This window comes from Xiphias gladius, chromosome 10 (assembly GCF_016859285.1).
Source record: "Xiphias gladius isolate SHS-SW01 ecotype Sanya breed wild chromosome 10, ASM1685928v1, whole genome shotgun sequence".
Lineage (NCBI taxonomy): Eukaryota > Metazoa > Chordata > Actinopteri > Istiophoriformes > Xiphiidae > Xiphias > Xiphias gladius.
The window spans coordinates 20,379,749-20,407,350 of record NC_053409.1 but is presented as its reverse complement, the minus strand read 5'-3'; the positions used below and the strand labels follow the sequence as shown (position 1 = coordinate 20,407,350).

Here is a 27,602-nt window from a genome sequence, read left to right as displayed (position 1 = left end):
ATTGATCTTCTTATTTAAAGCGAATAATGCCTTTCCCAGAATGCTGAACTATTCCTTTAACTGAGACTAGAGCGTGTCTTGGCTAACTTCAAACTTCAGCTTCAGAATTTGGATGTGCGTTAAACACGCTCAGCAGGAATTCTAAGGCGGGACGCTTCTGACACCCCAGCTGTCGTCATAAACCCACAAAGAGCTGGCATAGCATGGTACAGTACCTAAATCCAGACATGAGTGCAACTTCATGCAAAAATAATAATTTATAAAAAAAAAAAAAAAAAAAAGAAAAAAGAAAGAAATACTAGCGCTAATTATACAAAAGCAATGACAGGGAACGTGTTCTGACAGGAGGTCATCTCCGTGTCGAGGTGTTCCCGAGGTCATGTGTTTACAGTATTTTAAATACAGAATGACCTGCCGCAATGGAACAGTTGGGGAAGAAAGCACAGCAAGCCATTCCTTAGCAGTCATGAGGGAAATTACAGCAGTTTTTGTTTACAGGAAAACACACACACACACACTCGCTAATTAGACACATCTTGCTACCTGCAAGGTGTGAAGAAACAATTTTTTCACATAGTGAAATCCTGTTACAGCATGCATTACTCTACGTGCTAATGCCAGGGTTGTTGTTGTTGTTGTTGTTGTTGTTGTTGTTGTTGTTACTGATTCTTCCCAGGTGATGACTGTATGTCCTTACAGGATGGGATAGTGTTCTCTTTCCCTCAGTGCTTCTGTGCTCTCACTGTGCCTGGATACACACACAGAAGAGCAAATTTAGCGTCGCTGACAGTCTGCAAAGCCTAGATGAAGAAAAAAAAGGAAGTATAAATGACTCTATGGCAATGTGTCACATTGCTTTCGCTACTTTTGGATGCAGGGGTTGCAGCAGAAGCCGATTACAAAAGAAAGTTTCTTCTTTGGTAGATTACTTCTACCAAAGAAGTAAGTACGTATACTATTGACTGTTAAGGTGCCGTGCAAATATTTTGCTGCAGCCAACTCCTCCAGACCAAATAATGAAAAAAACAATGCAGTCAATATTAGTTCTAGTTAGTACTTCTCTAGTTGTTGAAAATGAATGTACTTCGGGCAACTTGTTTCTATAAAGTTATTATGAGCCAAGAATGGCCATGATTGCAATAATTTTATATGTCACATTATCTCAAGGTCACAAGTTAATTATCCTCTTATCTCGTAATATCAGTCATTTTCTTGTGATAATGGTTAATTATCTCGTTATCTTGAGATAACAATGCTGTAGTACGTTAAATATGCTTAACATAATATCAATTAATTACAGTTCCTACTTTTTGTTCTTCATTCTGCTTCAGCTGAAAAAAAGAAAGGAAATATTACATGTTTATGTTTTGGCCAATCTTAATAATCGACACAAATAAGTATGCATTCTGTTTTTGAGTGGCTTACTGTATGTACCATATAGTAAGACTGGCTTTGAAAGATTCAATTAGGAAAATAGCATTTTGAATTAGCATGTACCTGGACTCACCTCTGTCCCCACCGTTCCTCATGTTGGTCTCTTCCTCCTCTCCTCCGTCATCTACTTTAAAAATAAAACCCCAGATTTCAGTGACGATGTTTTTGGTCACTATGTAAAAACTATGCAAAAAAACCCTTCAGGAGCAGGTGTAAGAATGACAAAAATTCAGAGGGAAACATAATCCAAATGGTAAAACAGACTTACATGGTAAAACTTGTTGTAGACTCACCTGAGTGGAGCTCTTTCACCAGAGATGACATGGTGTTGGTGATTGAATCAGCAGCGACTAATAGATCGTTCCGAAGATTTCTAGGTACACCTGGGCAATGGAGACATTTTAAAACCATATTAAAAACACATGCGGCTTCCAGCTTCGCAACCATATGGAGGAGTAAATAGGCAAAGGCAGTTGAAGTGCATAACGTAAGCTTATGTTCACTGATCGCTATGCAATAATCTTACCGTTTTATGAATGAGTTCTTTCACAAGATTCTACAACAACTTTTATCTTCCCCGCCAACATGAATAACTCAGTATGTTATACATTTTGCGTGAGTTTGTCATGAATGCTCTTTGTTTCAGGCGTTGGTTTAGACTCACCCTGAGCAAAGGCCTCCAGCACGTCCCCTCCCACCCCTGCCAGGCAGTCCTGTGGTGTGTGAGTTGGGGTGGACCCAGCCGAGGTGGAGCGTATAGGCATGGGCATGGAGCAGCCCGCACCGTGGCTGGGGGAAGAATGAGGGGAGCCTCCGGACTGGGACTGCAAGATAAAAACACCCATGATAGTTACAGTATCATTGGCAAATTGTTTAATCTGCAAAATCTGACATTTACTGTATTCCCTGACGTTTAGATGGAAAATAAAGTTTTGTTCTATTTGCTTTCGTTTTTCTTTGATGACCTGTTTAATCTGTCTGCTCAAAATGCGGGTTTGTTTCACCTCGACGAGTCTCTAAACAGATGTTAAAGAAATAGTTCAACATTTTGGGAAATATGTTTGTTCGCTTTTTTGTTGAGTGTTACATGAGAAGATCGATGCTACTGTTGTGACTGTAAAGTACAGTAATGTATCATTTTTAGTACGTTTTTTTTGTACAGATAAAACACACGAGATATAACGCGATAATCGTTTTAGAGGTGCTGCTTGGTAACCAACCACTGGGGGTGCCTACATATTTACCGTGCAGACATGAGAGTGGTATCGATCTTCGGCAGGAAAGCATATTTCCCAAAAAGTCCAGCTATTCCTTTAGGGTGATTGGTCCTCAAACACGTTTATGAACTCGGCAAAATCTTGATTTGCATCAAGAGATAATTAGATATATACATTATTTATACGTGTTTGACCATGACAGGGACTAGTTGACCAGTGTTTTTAAGCAGATCCTCGCTAGTGCAAAGCTAACAAATAGTACAGCATATCTGGTTATTGTCATGACATACTGGATAATCTTCTAAGTGCAAAGATTTAGTGAATCTGGGATTCTGACAGAGAGGGAGAAAAAAATTGAAATCCAATTAATCTCTCCATCAACAGAGCCAGCCCTGGAACAACTGCGTTTCAATGGAAGATGCTCTATTGCAAGCACAGATTGCAGCTTTAAGAAGAGATGGCCTTTTCACTTTTAGAGGTGATTTTATTAAAACAAAAACAGACACAGATGTGACCAAAAGATCGTAATCCTTTGAGGGAGAACAAACAAAAACAACGGCATAAAGGCAAGAAAATGCTCAGGTAATCCTATACAGGCTGGTTCTATAGTGCACCTTTACTGCATTGAGAGGGTAATGAGAACCATGTGTGGTTGAGCGACTGACGCCTGTGCTGAGTCGGGAGCTATATCTCACAGAGAAAGGATCACTGTGTGTCTCTGGGACTAGTGCAGACCGAGGTCGATGGCTTGGAGCCAGGCAGCAGATGGCCAGCCAGACTGCAGTCACATTAGAAGGGAGATTGTTAGTGCCGATGAAAGGAACAGGTCCACGATATTTGGGCTAAGAAAAACACAGTTCTCTCAACTTGTTTGGACATTAAAACCTGGTTTAAAAGATTGTGTCTCAGTCTATGGTTTGAGCTCACTAATATTGCTAGCAAAGAAGTGATGCATAGCCTGAATAAGAGGACTAGATCAGTGTAACCCAATTAGGACGTGGAATCCTATCATCTTTGCTAATATCCCTCTTAAAATTTATTATAAAAACTTCCTTCAATTGCATCTGTATGAAGGGGGAAGAATAGACGCATTAAACTAAGTGCTTTGACTGGAGCCAGGTATTGAACCTGGCAAACTGAATTAAGGGCAACTTACAGCCTGCTTCTGCTCCTCATCCTATCAGCCAGCAAAGGTAAGCAGAGAGAGCAAGAAGAGTGACAGCAACAGAATTACAGCAGTGAAAGAAGAAGAAGAAAGGGATTTCTGCATGCACCATACGGCACATTAACATAAGATTGCTGCAGTGTCTTGGTTTCGAAGAGTTTAACATGTCAGCATCCCATTTCATCAAACATGCCAGCAAGCTTTAAAAGCCAAAATGCGTAAGATATATCAACACTGACAAAAGCTGTAAAATGGCAAAGGAGAACAGCAGATGTACATTTAGTGTGTACGCACTATCTTAGGATATTAATACTGATTCAGACGCCTTTTCGTCCGACTTAAAAGATAAATGTCCCAGGAACAGGTGATCTTACTTTTAGCAGCCGCATGAGCCCCTCCAGCTGCACCATCAGCTCCCGTCTGCTCTCCTGCAGGGCTGACATGCGCCTCTCTAGCTCATCCTTCCTGTGTCTGTAGCGGAGGGAAAGCGCTTCAGGATACATTAAAAAAACAAGGGAGGAGGCGCTACTCGGATACGACAGAAATAAAACACAAAGCACAAATGCCCAGTTTGACATAATACTGGTCACAAGAAAAAAACTTTTGTGTCTTCACAAACCAGTGCACTTTGATTGTTTGGTGAATCATATATACGTATTTCCTTTAGATTTTTTTGCAAATATCTATAGATAAGAAGTGCACACCTTTGTGTCTGTGAGCCAGATTTACCCAAGGGTCAAATAATTCAACGATCAGTAGCAGACACACAGATACTATGTGTTGAATGTACATATGTGCAATTGCATCAATTGCATCATGCCACTGCACTCCATTGGGCTCCTGATGCTCTAGTCTAGTATCATAACATTTCTCCAGATGTTTTACCTGCACCGGTGTCCTTGGCACAAATACATTCATTGTCATTAATCTGTCATTGGCTCCCTCAGCACTGAAAAATGTCATATTCACTTCACACCCGGTCCTCTTAAAGGAGGGGTATCAAACTACCGGGCCAGAGGCCAAGTCAGCCCAATAAAGGCTCAGACACTGTGATTTTTCTCAAGCCTCTTATTTTATAGTTATCACCGACTATTTCCCTTTTTTTAAGCAAGCCTGCAATATTGGAGCACAAAAATTGCCTTTTTTCCACATTTAACATCCAGCACGCATCTGAATGAACCTAGCTGTACTACTGGTCAACATAAACGCTTATTCTTCGACCAAATGAACTCAAAATTACTGTGGGCACCAAAATATCTCTTAATGAGCGTAAAAGATAGACCTGGACACTTTCAAGGGAGATATGCAAGTGATCATTTTTTCAGCTCACAGCAGTCTGGCAGGTACAAGGGAGAGGAGAAGGGAAGACCCGTTGCTCAGCTTCAAATTGTATTAAATTTAAATTTCTTTTTGGTAAAAAAAAGTATTTTGTTTTCCAGTGAATGTTCAACTGGCTCCTCTAAAAACATCTCCCCAGGTCATCTGCATTTGACACCCCTGTTCAGTGTTACAGTGATGATGCTGGCGTATTATCACCCTCTGGTGTTCACGGTGTGTAGCTGCATTTTGAAAAAGCCTCAAAGAAGTGTAGCAATCATCTGTCTGGCTGAAGTCGTCCTATCAGAAACTCAAAAAAAAAACATCTGCTGACCGCAGACATCTCTGCTCTGTGCTGTATCCACGGGCCGACAAAAGGCTATATCAGGGCCGTCCAGCCAGGCTCTGAACACAGTCAGCAGTCTGCGATAAAATAGTTACCACTTGATAATATCCTGGTCTAAAGCCTGAATCACGAGCAGGCTCAGTGAGTGGAATAGTGCTTCCAAATAGGTTTGAATTAAAACTAGGAGAAATAATAACTCGAATAAGTGTGTCCTCCAGTGGTATACACCAATTATTTTATTGTTGAATTAATATGTTTTTGTATTAATACATATAATTGTTACAGCAATCCTTTAAAATGCCAAAGAGTCAATGTGTGGATGTTGAAAGTGAGAAAAATATTCAAATACATCTGCTATAAATAGATATTGACGGGTAGCCTGTAATGATAAATGATTAGATGAATATAATAATTTTAACTTTGTCACAACTGTTGACCTGAAACATTTCTGCTGATTCATTATCTAGGGCGGACTAGACAAACAAGGAGTCATTCAGGGCAACAAGTGCCGTAACACGTCCTCACAGGCTGAGTCTCTTCCAAGAACTGAACCCAAGGGTCTAAGTGTCCTGCCAGCATGATAGATGCCCACGCTGCTGATTCAAAAACACCATCCTGAATTAAGAACACATTATTTCTACTTGAAGAAGGAGTTCAGGCTACGCAAATACAGAAGCCCTGCAGTGGTTTTACTACTTGATTTCCATTAATATACTGCTCTTTCTTCCTCTTGTCGGGAAGAAGATGCTCTTGAAAGTGGCACAGCTGTGGCAGCGGGGATGTTACCTGAGGAGCCGCAGTTCAGTCAGAAGTGTGGGATTCTGCTGGGCTTTTTCTGGGGTCGGCTGAGAGGCCTGTTCATGCTCCAAACGCAGCCTCTGGATCTCCTGGAGGATCTCCCTGAATGAGCCAGACAGCCAGTTAACTATTCACCAGTGGGGGAAGAAGTACTGAGATCCTTTAATTAAGTTTCAGCAGTGATACAATAATGTAAAAAAAAACTACTCAGTTACGAGTGTGTCATTCAAGTCCTGCATTCAAAATTTTACTCAAGCTGAAGTACAGAAGTATCATCAGCAAAGTATATTCTAAGTATCAAAAGTAAAAGTACTACTCATGCAGAAAACTATTGGATTATTATTATTGATGCATAAACATGCAGGAAGCTAACTGAAATAAAGCTGATTTTAAAGGAATAGTTCAACGTTTGGGGAAATATGCTTTATTGCTTTTTTTTTAGAGTTAGTCTCCACTCCACTGGTTGCCTGGCAACCTCATGATGATGAAAGGACTTCAGGAAGTTACTGATCCCAGCCAAGAAATATTCTGGCATGTGACAAATTGTGATTTGTTTCCAATGAAATGAATGAAAATAAATGACGTTTAAATGTTGACTTGTACCTGTTTTTGTTCTCCAGCTCCGCAATCAGCTGTCTCTGCTGCTTATTGGCATCGAAGTTGAAACTCAGATCTGTTGGGGGACATTGTTGCTGAAAAACAAAATTACCATAGAATGGCATTAACAACAGTGAGCAAACAAAAGTCAAACACCAGCAGCTACCTTCTGACCACAGTGAACAGTGAGGACGCTCTGCTGGAGACTGATTATGTTTCTGCATAAACAGGGAGCCATTTTTAGTCACCACAGCTTCCCTTTATTCTTCACCATTGCAGTCAGACTACAAAGTAGATATACAATTGTACCCTAAAACCAAATAACCCTACATTAACACTTTCTGCCTTTTAATTAAAAAAAAAATGATGTAAAAAGATGTTTGTTTTTTTAACTCCGATGTTGCTTTTTAGTCACAAATATTTGTTGTTATAGATAAATACTTAAGATTTAAAGCAATGTTAAAGGCCTTTAAAGTTCTATTCCTTAATGTGTAGAATTTTGCTTGAAGTTTGCAGACTGCAACTCACTGAAAACCCCTCCCCTCACCCCTCCCTTTCCAAGCGTGAAGGAGAACCTTCAGGTAACGTAAAAACTTGAAAAGGCCCTCTCTAGAGCCAGTGTTTGGTTTGTCCCTCCTGCGCTACCGTAGAAACACGGCGGGCTCCGGGGAAGAGGACCTGCTCCCTATGTAGATGTGAAGGGCTCGTTCTAAGCTACCGAAAACACAAACACAACGATTTTTAGTTTCAGGCGATTATACACAAAGGAAAACAAAATTTTGAATATTGTTTTTAATTTCTACCAATAGAGCCCCCTAAATCCTACACACTGGTCCTTTAAGATTTTTTGTGAAACCAAACCAATTTTTTCATAGTCTTTGCGGTCGGGAGTTTTTACTGCAAAAGCCACTCAATGTATTTACATTCAGCTGTTACCTCCCTGTATAGTAGCTTTTATTGGTTGAGTCCACCATTCCCGCACTGAATTCCGATTGCCTACCTACACATAGGGGATTCGCAGGAAAACAATGCACGCATGCAATACAGGGAAATTTTATCTCATAAATGTCAGCCTGACCGTTTACTGTTCATTCTCCTCGCACTGCATTGAGCTCTTGCTGATGCCACACCCAACATGTCCCACTGCAGGTGCTTCAGATTAAAGGAACGCAACTGGTGAAAAGCAATGTATTTGTCACCGCGGTTAGTGCTGACCATGATCAGGAATCCGAAATATGTCTCCGCAAACCAACAACAGTCATTTCGGGCACTTTTTGAAAGCGGATCATTTTTGATTTCTTCTAAGTGAGTAATAGAACAAGAAGTAGGAGCCACAGTGAGCTGCACACTTCTAACTTTTACTGTGTCCTGCTACTCGTGCCATGTCCAGCAAGAAAATCACATTCTAACTAACTTCTTCTTTATTCAAACAATTTGATGCTGCTGCTTAATGAGTGTTTGCTTTAGTATTAAACTGTACTTGCTGTTCCCATGTCGAACCAAAGATGTTGCCAAATAACCCAGGACTGAAATCATAAGGATTACAACTTTAAAGCAGATGACAGGTGTTTCTGATTTAATTGTGTTTCAAGAAAAATGATCAAACAAGTAAAACTGCTGGAAAATAAGTTACCTCATCTTTCCCATTCCCCATTATTTATGACTGAGCAGTCTTTAAACTGCAACTTCAGCACTTAAGACCTCCAGCCACGATGAAGTGCATAACAATAACTTGTCAAAGCATTGAACGCGAAATGCAGGGTGACTGCAGTCCACCACAGGGCGTTCCGCGAGACACTCACTGTGGAGTTGCCCGCCTCGGCTGCCAGGCGGGCAGCGTAGCGAGCGATGAGGCGGTGCTCTTCATCTAGCCGGCTGGGACTCTCCAAGACACTGCCCAAAGTCAAAGACAGAGAGATATATCACACATAGACACAAACACAACCACACACACACACACACACACACACATTAACAGCAACACTGACACTAATGTCAAAAGCTCTTATGTAAGTAGAAGGAAAATTTTTACAGTCAAAGTGATTATGTAAAAGAATTTGCATGAAAAAAAACTTTATAATTGAGGTGACCTTAATATATGACCTTAGTTGGCTTTGACTCCAGTGTTGATGGACAGTCTGAGATAATTGGTCATAACAATGAACTGAGATGGATAAGAGAGAATGCACCCTGCCAAAGGCATTTGTGGCCGTGCCAATGCCCGTTCTGGCCATTTCACCCCTGTCTGGAAATGTCAAATACGGCACGAGACTTTAAATGATCATGGGCGTGGCATATGGCGTGGACAGATGACAGAGCATAGGCTGTCATTTCTCGGCAGGCGGCCTGAAATGAGGAGGGAGGGAGAGCTGAAATGGTGCTGGGTGCTATTTAACTCTGAGTGGAGAGTGAACATTAAATACAATCTGGCTTCAAACACACTGCATCAACAACCACAGTTCTTGCACGGTTCACTACCCAGGCCCAAAAAACCCTGCAAACCAGCCTTTGAATCAACATCTGTATTTAAATCCAAATCTTATCTTTCTCAAAGCAAGATAAAAAAAAAAAAAAAAAAAGCTGCCAGTGTGATTAGATAATTTTAGCTGCCCTGAGTTCTACCTCACTTGTTTAAAGGGTTTTCTTATTTCAGTGATGATATCTTAAAATACTCTGCAGATCATTTGAATTGTTTCAAGATAATGTCACCTGACTCAAGAAAAGACGGTTGAACTGCACCAAGAAAAAGTGAAATCACTCCGCAAACTGTAAAAGCGCTTGTTTTGAGGAGGATGTCAAAAAATGTCTTTTTAAATGGAACAAATTCTAAATAATTTACAGCCTCGTCCTCAGACTGAAGCACAGACAGAGCCTGAGGTTTCTGGCAGGATTAAAGAAATACATTAACAGACATCAAGGCACTGCTCCGGTTGGCTCAGCAGAAACCGTGACCCTACTCAGTCTTTTGGAGTTGGACTGCATGTCTGGATCTTCAGGCTATCAGTCCAGAAGCTGCTCCTGGCTTTGTTTCTTCTGGGAAGTTCCTGGCAATACCTGATGGTCTGTGCCAAAAGAACTCCCTTGATGCCCTCCTGATACTGGTATTTTTATGTAAAGCTTTTATTTTTTACTCAAGCACAATATCTCACACACCACTGCTCCTATTTCGGTCAGAAATGGGTACACGGTGCTCTCGCACACTGTGTTCTGACCGGCCTTACGACACTTAAACTAAATGTCAAAACTTTGAGAGGCCAAAGATCTGAACGATGTGAACATCCGGAGAGGTGAGGCATCTTGTTTCCAACTGCAGCCTTCATGTTAAGTGTTTCCTTTTGAATCAGACAAGTTAATAACAATATTTTCATATTAGTATATAGTATATTGAATTTCTTTATTAATAATAATACATTTCTCTCTTTTAAATCTTGTAACTTAACCAATAAAAACATAACCATAGACATAGACAGATGCGCAGATCTGATTTGCCAGATCTCCATCGGCCCCAAAACTGACCTTATTACGTGTAACGGCCATGATGTGACAGATCCACATAAAATACAGTCTCTGTTATTAAATTCTGTGTTTCATCTACCAGTTACATTCATTCAGCCACGGTGGGCTGCTGACTACGTTTATGTTACCTTACAGAAAAATCCTCCCCTCTCATCAAGCTCGAGACAGCATTTTCTTTTTTTAATTAAATTTTATCTTCTGCTGCCGTGGTTTCGGCACAACCAACAGGCAATAAATACCGCGGTGTCGGTTCACCCTTAGACGCCCAGCCAGCGGTAAGTGACTGTCTATGAGAGAAGAGCGAGACGGGAGGGAACAGATGCCATGTCAGCAGAGCAGACAGTATCAGAGAGCGGAGTGTGATGGAGGCCGGAAGCACAACACGCACAATCTTTCATACAGACTGCGTTCGGTTTCAACTCTGCACTGACACACGATCATGAATGTGCTTTGTAATATTTTTTTTTTCTTCTCTGATAAAAAGTGGAACTTGAAAGGGTCAGCAAACAAAGACAGCACTGGTGCTGCTTTTCAGTTCGGGGCTCTTGAAAGGAAGCAGAGCCACAAGGAGCTTTGCATTATTCAACAGTGGCATCTTTGACTCATAGGCCCTTCATGTGAAAGCAGGCAGGCCAGTGCGGGGTAATTATAACAACAGATTAATATTTACAAATCAAATGCGAAACAGAGAGAGCCTGCTAGCGACTGGCCTTCTGTTCTCTGCAACCCAACCTAAGTGAAATCTGCTCCTTCCCTTCTCATTCAACACCTTATCTACCGGTATCCATACTGACGCTCAGCACAACCTATTTCGGAAGCGTCACGGTGACTTAATGCGCAATTTCTGCCCTAAATAAGGCAGCTTTGTAGTTGTTATGCCCCCCCAAGGCAACAGCATCCTCAGTGCATGACATCTTCCCAAAGCAGCTCTGACTCACAGAGCAATCGACAGAAACTGCCCGCGAAAGAAAAATTCACCCGGCACAGACCGGCAGGACAGAGCGCGGATACCTCACAGCTGCCTCAGAGTGCGCTCCATTATCGAATTCATAGTCACAATGGCTCATTACCACTCCGAGTAAATAATGATAGAGGTGGCCTTTAACTGAGAGGGGCTCAAATGAGAAGACAATTAGGCTGCTTTCACGTGGCCCCTCGCCTGCTATCTGCTTACACGATAAGGCTCAAATTCTATCATAATCTATTTGTCAAATCAGCCCTTTAAGTAGGAGTGCTCACATATTCATGACAGCGCAACATATTTTCCTCTAAAAATACACTCATAAGGGCATGCTGCTCGTTCGCATAAATGTGTGTCAAGTGTGAGGGAACAAATAACATCTGTAGTCTGGTTTGTTGCCGTATTCTTTTTATGTCCACCGATGAGAGACAGTATGTCACCTATTCTGGGCACAGACTGAATTCTGTGTGGTTAAAAGGACTTATTTTGCATGTGTGTGACTTAAACTGACATTTCGTCTTTTTTGAGGAATACATTAAAGGTAATAATCACAAAAGTTAACCCAATTCTGAGGAGTGATCTGAATATTATCTTCAAAAAGACATTATGCCTGGGGTGCTTACCTTTTGGTAGGAGTAGGCGCCCCAGAGGACATGAGCATTGTGTCGTTCATGTTGTTGGCCACTGGTTTCGGCTGACTAAAAGACAAGATTAGAGTTCTTTAATGCTACACTGCAGAGGCCTGTGGTGCTTGTCACCAGGGAATGGAGGAGAGGGTATTTGCATTTTATTAATATTCATAAATCAGCGATCCTGACGTCAATTTAATCCAACTATACAAAAGAGGGTAAGAGGGGAGGCAGGTGGTGACCATTACAAACGACTGCATGCGGTGCAAAAAATAGGCAGCATGTTTTACTCAAGTTAACTTCAAATTGTTGTGAAATAATTGACTTTTCCGGGAACCGCAATTTAGATGTTTTCAGGCCATTAGCTTAAACCTAATTAACATGAGCAAAAGCAACAATAGCAGACAAGAAATCTAATTAAACTGGAAGTCTGTGAAAAACTGGGAAAGGTGACATTGTGAGAGGTAATTTGTGCGAGTAAACAAAGCGATGGGGTCCATCTGGCGGCCGAATCAGTGGCCCCGACGAGCTCATCGAAGCCCAGACCACAGAGTCTCATTAACGGATCTAAATATCTCTCTGCAGATCTCAGGTGCTCCGAGCTTCACACTTCACCCGGCACATACAATAGCAGCCACTCACGACGGCACTTGATTTCCATGTCTCTGTAGTTGCATCTCCCCAATCTGTACATAGTATCTCTCTGTAATTATCAACCTTGATTCTGTTGTAAGTGACTGTTTTATTTAAAGCTCTCATTATCACATAAAAGGCAAAGCACTGAACAGCATTGTGTTCTATAATTCTTATTTGTCCAATCAGCATTTTTTTTTTTTTTTTTTTTTGGCCAATCAAATTATTTATATCCAAATTATGCAGAATACTGTTATCAGCACGAAGCACTGAGAGCCTTTTTTTTTTCCCTACAGTGCCACCAAATGCCTCAACAGCACACACAGTCTTTTCTGTTTATTATTGTGCTACTAAAACTAAACAGAAATCAGAGCAATAAAAACTGCACAATTTTTGGATCACCAATTATATTCAAATGATGTTATTTTGCAGTGTTATTTGTTTTCAAACTACAGTACATATTCCCTGCATTAATGTGGATGCTCGAGGGGGTTAACATGTTCTTTTTAAAGACATGCTGCAATTATTGTTTCATACATTTAAATTTCCCTCAGGACTCCCCTAACAGGTTCAAAAGAAAAGCACAGACAGTCAGACAGACATGAGCAATTCATCAGGCCTAATTTTTAGTTTCTCAGGCAATTTGCACAAACACGATCCTGCTAATTTTTATGTTTCATGCTTCAAGGAAAAAGCAGCCGTCACTACTCAAACCTGCACATGTTGCCCCACAGTCTCCTTCAGAGGCAGAGAAATGCTCCAAGTACAACCCCAGTGCCATGTGAAAAATGTTTGCCTCTCATTTAATGCTCATTATGTCACAGTAATCCCTTCTGAAGGTGAGCTCCAGACAGAGGACCAGACACGAGGCATCCCACTTACCTCTGTGAGGAGAGAAAGCACCTGCCTGGCTGACAAAATACATCCAACTGCCGCTGTTGCCAGATGCCTAACCTGCCCTCAACTGAGCGGGCGAGCATCTCAATGTACTACACTGCTGCTGTCTCCAAGGAAACTCGACGGTCACATGACTTTATGACGACGTAGATTTTCTATCTCTCTCTCGCTCTCTCTATTTCACTCACACACACACACACACACACACACACGCACGCTCTCTCCCCCTCCTCTCTGTCTCGCTCTGAAGCTCTCTGCTCTTTTCACCTTTCTCTAACACACTCACTGGAAATTAGGAAAATGCCATTTGCTGAAGATACCTCAGTCTCAACCTCTGAAAAAAGCACAAATCTACTCTCATCCCTTCCGGAGAAAAACGTGTAATAAACTGGCCTTTACAGTCTGTACCATATCTGCATCTACATACTGTATCAAAGCTATCCTTCTGTAAATAATCATCAGTCCTTTTCGAGAACACCAATATCACTGCTGTGGAACAGTAGGGGGAAATTAAAAAAAAGAAAGAGCTTCCTCTTATTTAAAAGCTTTAGAGTAGCCATATTTCCCTTTAAAAATGTGGATTAATTCAAAAAAAGGCGTCCTAACTCACCCACATCAGTATCTGCAGCCCTGTGGTTCACTGACTGAAGAAATGTTGATTAAGGACTCGCGGTCCGCACACAGACATTCAGGCGGTGTCCTAGAGGTCAAATGGGAGTGAAGTGATATAACATTTGGGAATTTAGGGATCAAAGTCTGCAATGCGCTAAGCCTGGTTCAACCTGTGTGCAGTGAATGACAATGTACCACCCTTTCTTTGCACTTGGCAGCTGGCAGAGGTTCAGGGAAAATTAAGTCTGGTGGTGCTTCATACGCACACATTCACCTTATTTCTGACAACGACGGATGCACGGCTGCCTTCAGTCGCCCTCAGCCGGCTAAAAATAATACGCAAACACGAAGCATCCTCTCCTGCTGGCAACGGTGTTCTTATTTCCCCGCGACGCTGTCAGTACCTTGGCCATAAAAAGCCCATCGGATCACGCTGACAGAAAAGTGAATTTCATGCCTGCTCTCTCCCATTTTAATGACACTGATGGAATTCGCATTGACCCGGAGAATAAAAAAAGATATAAAACAGAGGAAGGCATTTTAAAATGTTAAGGGATTTCTGGGGATTATATAGAGAGTGGAAAATTGGTTGCTAAATATTAAACATGGCACTGAGAATCTGACGCCAAAGTGTGTGTTCCACATTAATGCAAAGTACGGCAAGATGCCTATTTTCAACCTTTATACTATTTCCGAGCTTAAAGTATTTTGGCAGAAGCGGTGCTAAGTCTGAAGGTAAGAATCCGTATCATAGATTTAAAGTTCATGAGACAGACGCTGCATCCAAAACCTATAACTCCTCTCCAAAACACAAATCCCCAAGAATCTCTCTGACAGTTTGAGTGGAGGGAAAAATTCATAGCTCAGTTCACTGTTAGTCTTTGCTTTCAGATTCCGGTAAATATTTCAAAACAGTATCAGAATAGCTCTACTTTGTCTGAAGACAACGCAGGGGGCTGGACAACTGGGAGACTCATGTCTGTTCGATTTGGGAGTTTTGATCAAACCTGACGCTCTACCCTGATTCTGCCATTATTACTCACTGTCACTTGCACTTCGTCAGCCCTCACACACACACACACACACACACACACACACACACACACACACACACACACACACACACACACACACACACACACACACACACCTGACAAACCACGCTGAAGGATGTCTCCTGGTGTACAACATGAAATAAAACCTCTTCACAAACAACATTCAACAGGATTGGCAACTGGCTTCACTAGTTTTAGACCACCACCAATACATTTGTCTCTCTGTTATGTATCATCAATAAAATGGAATCAATGTAGAGTAAAATAAGAGGTTTGGCCGTTTTCCTGTGACTAATTATCTGAGGGATCCAGTTTCTGCAGCCAGCAGAGAAATCAAAATGGTAATAGTAGGCAGATAATTACTGTATTTACCCGTAATTTCTCTGAAATCAACTGTTAAGAAATGGGAATTATTCCATTAGTGCCAGTTCTTCTACCTTATGGCTCAAAGACTGCAGAGGATTTTAGGGAAACATTTGCCTATTGCTGGGAGTAGGATGGGAAGGTCGATGCCACGCTCATAAATAAATTAAACATGAAGCTACAGCCAGAAGCCAATTAGCATGGCCTACTGTAGAAGACTGGAAACAGTGGGAAACACTGGCACAACAGTTGGCCTGGCACATTTTGTTAGCCTTAACAAAATCCACCTACCAGCACCTCTAAAGCGAACCTATTTGCAGGTTATGTGTTGGTTGTTTAATCTGTATAAACTCCATTGTTTAAAAAACCACATATTGTAAATTTAGGGGGGCTATGTGCTTGACTGTGTCTTGGCGGAAGTGCCCGGCCAAGAAACGGTCAAGCATATAACATTTTATTAAATTATAAATATATACATTTTTTTACGGAGACACATCGGATTTGGTATTGATCTTCTCATCAAACCCCCATATAACCACTTACTGTCATTTTTACATTTTGTTTTTGTACGAATTAGACAAACGAGATATAAAATGCTCATTAGTGAGCTGTAGAGTTGCTTGTGGGTGGATTTTGTTACCTTTTGACGGAGCAGGGCTTACAGTTTCCCCCCGTTGCAAGTCTTTATGCTAAGCTAAGCTAACCTGCTGCTCGCAGAAGCTTCATACTTAACAGACTTAAGAGTGGTAACTATCCTCATCCTTTAAATGTTACAATCTCATATTATGTGTCAAATTAACTAAAAAAATGGAATCTGCACATGTTCACCTGTGTTTGTATTCTGCTGCAGATATGCATGTTCTTTGAAAACGATTTGCCAGTTTATCTGTTTGTCATTTTGAAGACATGCACAGATAAATATGGAACCAAAATTGAGAATAGCAGCCACTGATGAATACATATTTTGAAAGGTTGTCTGGTTAAAAGGATCTTTTCATTGCACCGTTGATGAGAGGCGCTGAGCAATCACTACACACAAATACAAACACGAATGCATCTGGAACCACAAATAGCCTTTTTTCCATCATCAAAGACGGAGACTTTTGGTAGGTAACCGTCACTGCGTCAGGCATAACAATAGAGACAGAGGTACATACCAACAACTCTCAGGGGTCAACAGTCACATCCATTATCCTAAAAGTCAGTGAACACACACACACACACACACACACACACACACACACACACACACACTCAGTCCCACCAACCTTAAAATGCCATTTGTAAGAGCATGAGAATGCACTTTGTTCATTAAAGTCTTAAAGGAGAACATAGCAACAAGAAATTCCTGGAATTTCTACATAAAAACCTCCAGTTTAGAGGTATCCCACAGATATATATTGTCTTTTACATAACCAGTAGTGGAAGGAGTATTTCCTAAAAGTGAGAGTACCAGTTTTTTTGATTACTTCTGTAATCTTTATTTCTTTGTTTGTTTTTGTTTATTATTGGATCATTTGACCTATCTGTGGCTCCAAAGGTTATTTCAATCTGAGAAGTGTAAAGAGAAGAAATGTCTCCTTGGTAAAACTGCTAATAACTCATAGGAATCTGAAACATGACAAGGGTCATTTTTGTAAGGGGTCATTAGCCAAAATGGTTGCGAACCACTGGTTTAATCTTTAACAACAAAATTTTATCATATGAGCTTCTCATGTGTTTTTATAATGTAAAATCTTAATTTTAAAAGTAACTAGTAGCTAGTCAGATAATTGTAGTGGATTAAGAAGTACATACTGAAATGTAGTGGAGCAGAAATATAAAGTAGCATAAAATGGAAATACTCGAATAAAGTAACCTCAGATATGTACTTTTGTACAGTACTTGAGTAAATGTACTTAATCGCTTTCCACCACTGCAAATAACTTAAATATGTATTTACAGTGAGAAAAATACTCAAACGTGACCTTTCCTTTCATGGAAAACTCATCAGAGAAAAAGAATTCCAATGAAAGGCCTTTGTGCTAAAAAATCCAATACAACCAAGAGCCCCAAATGGACAGAGCTCAATATTCACATGGCCTCCATCATCTGAAATAATCAACATCGTAAAAAAAAAAAAAAGAAAAGTAAAAAACAACATATATTACTGCCTACTGAGGGCGATGGAGAGACATAATCCAAAAAAGTTTCAGCCTCAAATTTTATTTTAATCAATATCAATCTACTTGTGTGATGTAATTTCATTATAGACAGCCTCTACTGCGCAGCTAATCCAATCGCCTCATCCCTCAGTTCGAAGAAAATATCCAGGGTCAACAGTTGATTCTCCACGTTGTGATGAATTGTAAATTCATGCAAATGTAAACTCCATCTTTAATGCGTAAATTTGGGCATGATGCAGAAAAATTCCTCCCGCCAGCGGGCAGGGCCTGGATGTGAGAACTGGTTCAGAGATGACGATATCTATCACGCAGTAAAACAGGAAATCGTGCTTCTGTATTTACATTGTGTCTATTTGTCTTGGCATTCACTGAGCTACTTTCTCCACCGTGATGTAGCTCGCTATCAATTACTCACTGACACTTGCCAGCAGCAAAAGCATATACAGACAGCTTAGATTTATGGTCGTGACTGGAATATGAAACAGGATTTTATTATGAAATGTGCAGTGAGAAAATGCTGAAAGCTCAAATGAGAAGGTTGAGAGATTTCCCTGTGATCCTATTGACGCCACGAACGACTGAAATCATAAATCACTTTTTTTAACTCTGAAACATTATTAGATTGTGTCTTGGTGGAGTATCAGAGTTTCGGTGCAACAATGATTAGAAAAATATGAAGTGACCTTAGTGATGTGGACGACCGCGGATGCGTCTCTGTGGTGGAATTGATTACGGAAATTGTACTATTTTTCAGCTGAAATGTAAATGACTGTGTGCGGTTTAAGACAGCAGCACAATATAATGCATTTTCCTATAATGACTTCGAGGAGCTTCAAAGCCTGGAGTGTGAGATTTATACCATTGTCCCCGTTTCATTGCCAACAGACTGATGAGGACGACTTTGCCGTTAACGGCAGTGCCGTCTGAACCTGCGTAGTATATCAGCGTTTCCACGTTAGCAAATAATCGGGGGCTTGACAGCCCAGCGAGATGGCACCCTATCAGTCATGTAGAGACAGCCAAGTGGAAGAGATGGAGGCAGTTACATGACAAGAACAGACCATAGATCATGAGCACACTGGGCCTGGGTGTACTGTTAATCAACAAACTGGATGGGGATCCCTCATTAATGACACAAGCAGTGGTAACAATCGCCTTGGGAGTGGCACTTACACGGTATGGGTGAGTTCCTGTGGTCTCTCGGCCTGCTCGGGGAACACAGGATGCGGTGGCTCTCCGATGGGGACGCAGCCTAGAGATTTACTGATTGCGTGGCTCAGCTTTTTGGCTGGAGACTTCTGTGAAGAGGCCAGGAAAAACAAAGTATTGTCACCTTGTCTGTTGTATCCACCGCTGTCATCCTCTCGGAGCAGCGGGAACAGTTTTAAGCTGCTTCAGAAGCAATTTACATAAATAGGCCAACAGTTTGTTTACTGTGTCAAAAGTGTGGATCGGCAGCAGTTTGTGCAGTTTGCGTCTCCTACTGCAGAGGCAGTTTTGTTTGATGCTGAGATCCAGACTGCAATGCAATTTGGCCATTATGCTGCATTCATGTCGCATGCGATGTATGAGAAAAATGTTTACAATTAGTGTTCCAACATCGGACAACTCAGGACGGTTGTATGACTGCAGAGTTGTTTGTGTAGGGGTTGAAACCTCTTCGCATACACAATATAACACCAGGTCCAGTAAATTTAGGTTTAGGCACTTCCAAATTATTAAGTGCCAAGTCAGAGCTTTCTGAGAAAAATCTAAATTTCCAAGTAGTAATTATGACTCGGATGTTCTGTGAACCATGAATGCTATTTAGAAGTCAGAAAGTGATAATTACTCTGACTTCGATATGACCTGAACACAGCATAACAACACAACACTCTCACTGATCCTAGTTTTTGGTGAGTGATACTGTAACTGTACTTGTTTATCTACATTGCATTTGAGGTCACTGATTATACCTGTTTCAAAATCCTCAAATCTGGTTAGAGGAGCATTTGAAACAGGTTTTAGTGTCCTCTAACACAGAAAAAGTCAGACTAATCAACTAAGTTTAGGTAGAATAGGAGTTGCAGTTCCTTAAGGCGGGATGATCAGTGTAGCGTTCTCCACCATTTAGGAAACAAGACTGAGTCAAAATCTAGTATGTGGCTGGACCGCCCTTTATCTGTTTGCCTCTCTCCTACTCTCTGTGCTCGCATATACAGTAATTTAATGCAGCCGAATTCCCAATAAAGCTGTTCTCATTCACCTGTTTTTCAGTTTCTGCTGTCAGACAACGGAACGATTACAAAATGGCGACTGAAACGCGGCCCGTTAAGACCATATGTTAACCAGCAGTCACTTCCAAGCCGTTTCCAAGCCGCTGCTCTGCTAAAATCCTGATTTTATAACCGCTACGTCGTCTGACAAAATCCCCACACGCATAAATTAAAGACAATGGCTGTGCTGTGATTTTGGCTATATTTACTTGTAAAATGATCCCTCATAGAAAAAGTTGGAAGCTCTTTCACATCTATGCCGCTGCCGTGAAGGAGACGCATAGAGAGGTGTGCCTGCGGAGGGAAAGCTTTACGCAGGGGCAATACCGGCGACTTTTCTTCTACAGAAAGTAGCAAAGGTTTGTTCAGAAAGTCCCTAGAATTGTCGCCAGGTGCTTTTGTGAAGAAAAGTCGCTAAAAGGGTGTGAACGTCTGCCGGCGAAGGGACTAAATTGGAAACACTGCCTGTAAACACCCCCAAACGCCAGTATTAAGTCACGTGGCATTTGGCTGACCAGTGGTGTAAGTTTATCAATCAGTCTGTCAGTCAGTCACGGACATGACACGGCTGTTCAACCAAAAATAGCAAGGATTTTAAAGGGGTCTTATACATCTGCTCGCAGTGGGAAACATCTTTAGAAAGTTAAGAGGAGAACTGTCCACTCCCTGGGTACAATTTTGCTACCGAAAATATTAAATTGGGTGCTGACTGAAACTGGTAGCTGCTCTGCACATTGCAGCTAATTTTACAGTGATGGAAAGGCAAGATATAAACACGCGAGAGAAAACTGCACCTCAGTGTAATATCACAGTAGGGGAAAATGTACAGAATATTCCAGATTGTGTGCCGACAGACATGAGCCGCATCCTAAAAGGTAGAAACGAGCCGTGTCTGAGCCAGTGGTAAATTGCGATTTTTTTTAAACACTGTGTTTTCAGCATTTTGCGCCATCACTGTGAGGTGTATTGTTGCATAACTGTAATTAACACATCAAGCAAAAGCGAAACATCGTGTTGTTGCATTTCTACCAAAAGGCACAGCACATGCCATAAACACAACATCTCTCATCTTTTCGTGGGGAATTTTGGAGAATATTATGCTGCTGTCAGTGACTTTGGTTCTGTTTTTTGGTACAAACTGCGTGATGTTCTATTGCAACTGTGTCCATGATGCATTTTCTTGTATTTTAGTTACTATATTGTTCCATACACATCGTATGAATTTTGATGTAAAGGCACGCTGAATTGACTTGTTGTGAAATGTACGATAGAAATGAAATTGCCTTGCCTTGCCTGTACAGTGCATACAATTTACACCTGTAATTCGACATACAAATAGTGAACTTGGTAGCAGATAGGAAGTGACACGGCAGTGGACTCCGAAATGAGCAGCCATATTTTCTGTCACATGAAGGGATATGGCCAGTGATACTGCCAGCTAATCAGAATAAAGGTGAATTGGAAATACTGCCCAATGCAGAAACCTAACTTTGCAGATGGTTTTGAGAACTAAAAACCAAATGACATGGTTAACAATGTCACAGGTGTGTTTCATAGTTTCATAGACACAAGATTCACACAAATATGTCATGAAAAGTAGGAAAACATCCAGAACAGATTCAACCTAACCTTCACGATAAATGTCACAATTTTTTTTTTTTTTTTTTTTGATATGTCAGACAATGTTTGTCTTTCATGCACTCAGGCAAGTCATTCCGGTCCTGAGGCTTCATGAACAGTCATTCTTCTCTGTACAAAAACCGAGCGACATGGGAATTGGATTTGGGATCCAGCGCCTATGACTTCCCTTGTTTCGATTTATAACATAATGATCGGGCTTTGCGGGAATGCGGCAACACGGCGAATTCAATCAATACAATTTAATTTGCCAAAATGAGTAAAACCCCCTAAAATCCCTCTTGGATTACTTTGAGAGGACAGGAAATGTAGGAGGACGGTTGAATAGTCTGCTATGTTGTCAAATCATTCTACCCTCACGGGGAGATATTGACTTTTGACTTGTTTGGAAAAGGGAAAAACACAATGTAGAATTGAGAGTGATCTGGGTTTTGCCTTACCCAAGATGAGTGCTCCTTCATCTGGTGCTGGTTGCTATGGGGACCATTGGCATGGCCGCGCCAGAAGCAGCTCTGACAAAGCTGGTAGCCATGGCACTGCTGGCACCGATACCGGAAACCCATCATGCTCTCGCTCCGGCAATATGAACATTCCACCGGATGGAAGACTGGACGGCGGAAAACAACAGCAGAGACGGGATTTTCAGTCGGAGCTGTGACGTGTCTACATACAGGGTAACCGACAAAACGCTCTGCATGCAGGTAGTTTTAAGGCAGTGGTTCCAAGCCTGTGTTATCTGACGTACCGCTACACTCAGTGGTGGAAAGTAACTACGTAGATTTACTCAAAAAATGTACTCAAGTCAAATTTTGAAGTACTTCCATTTTATGTTACTTTATACTCCACTATATTTCAGGGGGGGTATGGGCCTTTTACGCCACTACATTTATTTGACAGATATTATTTACCAGTAAATTTACAGATTGAGATTTTACATTAAAAACACGATAACCTTCTGAAATACAACATATTGTTAAAGGTCATACCAGAGGTTCTTTAACTTTATGACTTGTGTCTCTTTACAAAAAAAACACATACATGTCTGTGAGTTATTCCTCTTTAAGCTTCTTGCGTGGTTTGATTTAACTGTTCGAGGCCTAAATGGATAAAAGTATCCAATAATTCACAAAAAAGCAGATTATTGTCCAAAAAAGTCCAAAAAACTTTTTTTTTTCTTCTTCTTTCCTACCTCATTAAACATCTCAGGATCCCTCAGATCCCTAGGATTGGAAGTACTGGACTAAACTACCAAACTGTTTCTGAAGCAGATAAAACTTTAACTCTAACTCAACCTGCTGCAATAGTGAACATCTACGTACACACTGAGGCATCAGAATTAACAATCCAATAAATTTCGTGTGTAATAATATATCACTGACAGGGGTCATTTTTGTGCAGAACTAGTACTTTAAGTGGGATTTTGCAGATCATTTACCTCTAATGGAGTATTTTTACATTTTTATACTGATGCTAACTTACTTATTTAAGTAAAGGATCTGAATACTTCTTTTAAAACTTCCCACACTGCTATAAGATGATAAAATACCCCTTTATCACGACACAATCTGTCGTGAGAGATGGGATGATTTTAAATCAGTTGTTATAAAATTATTTCTTGGTAAATTATTACTTATATAAAAGCGGATACTTTTACGATATATATATATTTTTTTCTTTTTCCAAATGGTAATCCTGGTATATTCGGTGCTCATTCATTCTCTTGCACAGTCAAGTCAAGTACTTCTGTGGCAGCAGCTGGACGTTTCAACCTTTTTTTTTTAGTAATCCATTTTCACTCTCTGTTCGTGTGCTAACTACTTTTTATGCGCTTCCAGTTCGTGGCCTGTTACTCAGATTGGTGGAATTGCTGTGCCTCTCATGCCTGGCACTGTAGTTTATTCGTTACTGTGACAATAAAGATGAACCTCACACCAATCTATAATCCTATTCGCATGTTTTTCCTCTGAAACACGAATATGGAGACATGTAATTTATAAATAAATCACAATTTCTACTTTTTCAAATTAGTTGAGCTACTGCACAGTCTGACCCCCTGTACCTGTACCCCCTGGCATGTGCAGAAATCCTCCTTTTGTGGTAGATGTTAAAGTTGGAAAAACACAGTTTTAAGGGATAGAAATTAATCGCAGGACATTGGACATTGTGAGTTTCAAATTTGGAAAAATTATATGAGGAAATTGAGTGTTCAAATGTTGATATTCTAACATGGATGTACAGTGTAGATATAAGTAAGTGAGGTACACATCCACTACTAAATCAGCCCACGTCCAGTCCAGATCTTACCATTTTCAACATTAGCAAGTCGGTGCATGAGTGGTAGCCATACGAGACACTGAGGAGGAGGATCTGCCATCAACACGTCCAAAAATGTGTTCAGCATGATCTTCTTCTAGATACAAACACAAGCATACCCAGTGAGAAGTGTACATCATTAAGAATGTAAACAGAATGATGAGAGGAGAAGAAGAGGCAGAGGATAGGGTGTTCAAATATCCCTACCTGCTGAGGGAAGCACGTCCGCACCGAATGCTCCGTGTAGCCGAACGAAGGGCCCTCAAACACAGCTGTGGGCAGCTTCAGCACCTCCCGGAGAAACTGATCAAACTTGGCAAACACCATGACTCCACTCGAGTCAGAGATCTGAGAGAAAATATCTGGGAGACGGCAAATGTCAGGCTTTGTTCTCAGCGAAAACAGAGAGCAAACAGGCTTTTGACATTATGTCAAATAAATGTCAAAAGCTGTACATGTATATACTCAGCATTAATACTTGTACAGAGTTAATACATGTACAGTAAATTAATTCTGCATGTGTGTTCCAACAGTGCCCCTGTGTGTTTAATTTGAGCAACTACACGAAGACTTCAGCTGTCCCAGGATTATGGAAAATATAGCGTTTTCCAGCTAACCAGGACACAAAATTTTAGAAAATGCAGCTAATTTACATCTAATACTTCTGACGTGTCATATGTAAAGTAGTCAAATGTGTACTTACAACGTAGTTTGTCCACAATCTTCCCCCCACACATTGTTGCCAGCATTGATTTCATTGAGAAAACTGTCAACTTCCCATGGCTTTCACTGCGAGGAGAAAGAAAAGTGAGATGAAGTGGCTTTTGAAAGAAGACGTAGTAAATGAAACGAGGAGTTTAATTCAGAAGCAATAAAATGCATCCTTGTTCAAGGGGTTTTGCTACTACAGCCTTACTTTGGTTGCTACTGTTAGCTAACTATGTTTTAGCATTTGACATTCTCCCATAACTGTCACTTATGGCCACAGTAGCCAATGTTCTCCTTAATAAAAGATAAATATTACACATTTATGACCATTCAAATACAAAAATTTGGTTATGGTGACAAGTAGGATGTATTTTATTTTATTCCATTTTTTCTGCAGAACCTTCATTTAGGATGAGAATAATGCTGAGATTTAAGAGGGTAACTCAAAGCAAGATTTGCATCACGATAAACATAACATACAGCAATGCATATGAGCAAGCATATAACTGAAACATATCAGTGTACTGTTGATGTTGCATCCAGTAGGGCCTACACGGCTTAGTATGGTATGTACAGCTCATCATTAGTCTGCCTCAAGACCCCTTACAATCTTTTTAACTTGCCAAGAGAGACCAGCTCTTTCATTTCAGATTCATTTACTTCCGAGCAGAGGTAACAGAGTACATGAAAGCTCTTCTGCCTAATTCCGTTTGGGCCTCCGGGACAGACAGCGAAACCGCTTCCTGTGATCGCAGGCAGTCATTTCCGCGAAGTTTCCCGGAGATGCGGCAGCATGAATAGTAACTGAGCAGGACCAGAATGGCCGTACAGATAAAAGTAAACCAACTGAATGGGTCCGTGAATGGACGGGGCAAGCAGCCAATCAATTTGAGGGCACAAGTTGCAATAATGAGAGGGAGCTTTATGGTCAATAATAAACCTCTGTGTGCAGGATGCCGAGTGTCTGGGGCCTTGAACACAGAGCAGACGTTAAGAGGACGGATATATAATAAAACCTCACCAGGGATAATTTTACTGTTTGTACGGTAAAGTCAGGGTTGGAACTACCATTAAAGATACAACGTCCATGTGCCTTTTTGTGAATTTGGAGATTTTAGCAACACTGAGTGTCTACAATTAAAAATGAACAAACAGACAGGAATTTTTATGTGGATTCCAGTATTTTTAGGCTCAATATATTTAAATTTGACTACTGTTAGGCCAATAAAATAGACATATAAGACAAATTCAGTATTTCTCCACTAGAATTGTATCACTGCAGTGTGGAGAGGGTTTTGAAACAGCATTTAGACCTTTGTTTTGGGAACTAAAACGCTAGTGCTGTATTTCACAGGTCTGCAATTTCCTCCAACCAACGGTCCAGATCTCCAAGATATTCAATTTACTAAACTTGAAAGACAAGGGAGAGCAAATCCTCACGCATTTTTGATGGATATATGACTTAAATGTTTTAGTTAATTAGTTGAAAGAAATTTCTTTGAACTGCTTAATTTTAATAAAACTTGCAAAAAATGTAAAAGAACATTTTATTCAATACATAATTTATGCAAAATCCAAATAATTAAGAGACTAATAATTACAGACTTTTTAAAAATGCTATAAAGGGTATCACTTTGCCTTGATAAGCCACCAAAATGACTCAATCATGAGTGTGAAAGGAATATTTTTTCAACAGACCAAGTGGCAGCCAGGTAATTATTGTTATTATTATTATTATTATTATTATTTAAAAAGTTTAACACACTACCTGTGATTTATGCTAGCGGTATATAAGCTGATTGTCAACTGCATTTGATCAAATTGCATCAGTTTGTTTGCACAGTTGCTGCTCATATCGGACCAGGTATTTCAAGTGTACTGACTTGAGCAAAAGTGTGTTTTACCTTGGGGGTCGGATTCGTGGTAGACATACGTAACCAGTGACGAAGGCTCACAATTAGACATAGCTTTGTTTTTATGGGTCACAAGGTGAATAGGTCTAAAATATTCTATAATGTTGCGTAGTTTGTTGAATGCGTGTCTACTAGCTTCTAAAACACGTGGTAACATTCAACCTTCAGTACATCTGATGTGGCTTCTGCAGCAACTTTACCCAAACAACAGAAAGAGGGATTCGGATGATCGAACGCCCACAGAGACCAGTGCTCTTCTGCACTGACCAGCTGCCTCATACCTGTCATAGGTGGCCACCATGAAGTTGAGCAGCAGCCCAATGGACTGTTCAACATTGATCTGGTGGGTTGTGGGCAGCCGCTTGTTGAGCTGGTAGTAGATGGAAGACAGGATAGTCTCCAGCCGCGACACATTGATTTCAGCATTGTGGTCCAATGTGTTGAGCCCGTTGTCACGAAAGGCTTCGATCATGTTCCAGACATCCACCAGATGAACTGTTGGGGGGGGGGGGGCAGATGGACTGTGATCAATTAAGTCTGTATTAATGTTGGATCAAACGTTTCTATTGGTTGCACAGTGTCATAATAGCTGGAAGGAGGGGAAAGGGGGAAAATCTTTAAGATTCTACATGGTCTTACGGTTGCATCTCTTTTGCACAAACCGGAGTTTGCAGGCAGTCCTGTAAGTTGACAGTCTGATAACATCGAAGTTTTGAGCTCCTAAAAAAACAAATGCACAAAGAAAGTGTCAACATGCATTTTCCCACCAGATGAACACAGAGCCTGTCCAGCTCAATGAAATAAAATTAAACACCTTACAAATACAATCAGGCTTCCTGAAGGTACATTTAAACGCTATCACTGTTTTCGTGTGGGAGGAATTATAATCTACGTGTGAGGGACCACGCATCTCCTGTGCAACCTCGAGCCAGTCAAAAAATTACATGAGCCAGTGCTAAATATGAATAGCGAAAAGAGATTTCTCTCAGTCGGCTCCACTCACTCATTTCCATGAAGAGCTGTCTCTTCTCCACCATGGCCTTGCCTCGTTTACTGCCTTCCTCGATCAT

At 40.8% G+C, this 27,602-nt stretch overlaps 1 protein-coding gene across 2 annotated transcripts; it reads right to left on the bottom strand.

Annotated features, from left to right (window-relative positions):
- Window positions 1-693: 693 nt before the first annotated feature.
- On the bottom strand, window positions 694-27,602 carry dtnbb (dystrobrevin, beta b). Of its 2 annotated transcripts, XM_040136977.1 has the most exons (18): window positions 27,536-27,602; window positions 27,172-27,252; window positions 26,814-27,027; window positions 24,615-24,700; window positions 24,119-24,273; window positions 23,903-24,008; window positions 22,039-22,205; window positions 18,879-19,003; window positions 11,975-12,049; window positions 8,677-8,767; window positions 6,881-6,969; window positions 6,266-6,379; window positions 4,191-4,287; window positions 3,808-3,828; window positions 2,099-2,258; window positions 1,728-1,817; window positions 1,498-1,561; window positions 694-748 (listed from the first exon to the last, which is right to left on the bottom strand). In XM_040136977.1, exons 1-18 carry the CDS (start codon window positions 27,600-27,602, stop codon window positions 694-696), a joined length of 1,857 nt encoding a protein of 618 aa, XP_039992911.1. The 2 variants fall into 2 exon arrangements, with proteins under 2 accessions (XP_039992911.1, XP_039992912.1); XM_040136978.1 differs by lacking the exon at window positions 11,975-12,049 and having other exon boundaries at window positions 723-748; window positions 1,508-1,561.

Coding starts and splice junctions, on each gene's coding strand:
- dtnbb (XM_040136977.1), bottom strand. CDS start 27,602: ATGATCGAGGAAGGCAGTAAACGAGGCAAGGCCATGGTGGAGAAGAGA. Junction 24,274..24,614: donor GATTGTGGACAAACTACGTT/GTAAGTACACAT, acceptor GCCGTCTCCCAG/ATATTTTCTCTCAGATCTCT. Junction 2,259..3,807: donor ATGAGGAGCAGAAGCAGGCT/GTAAGTTGCCCT, acceptor TTTATCTTGCAG/TCCCAGTCCGGAGGCTCCCC.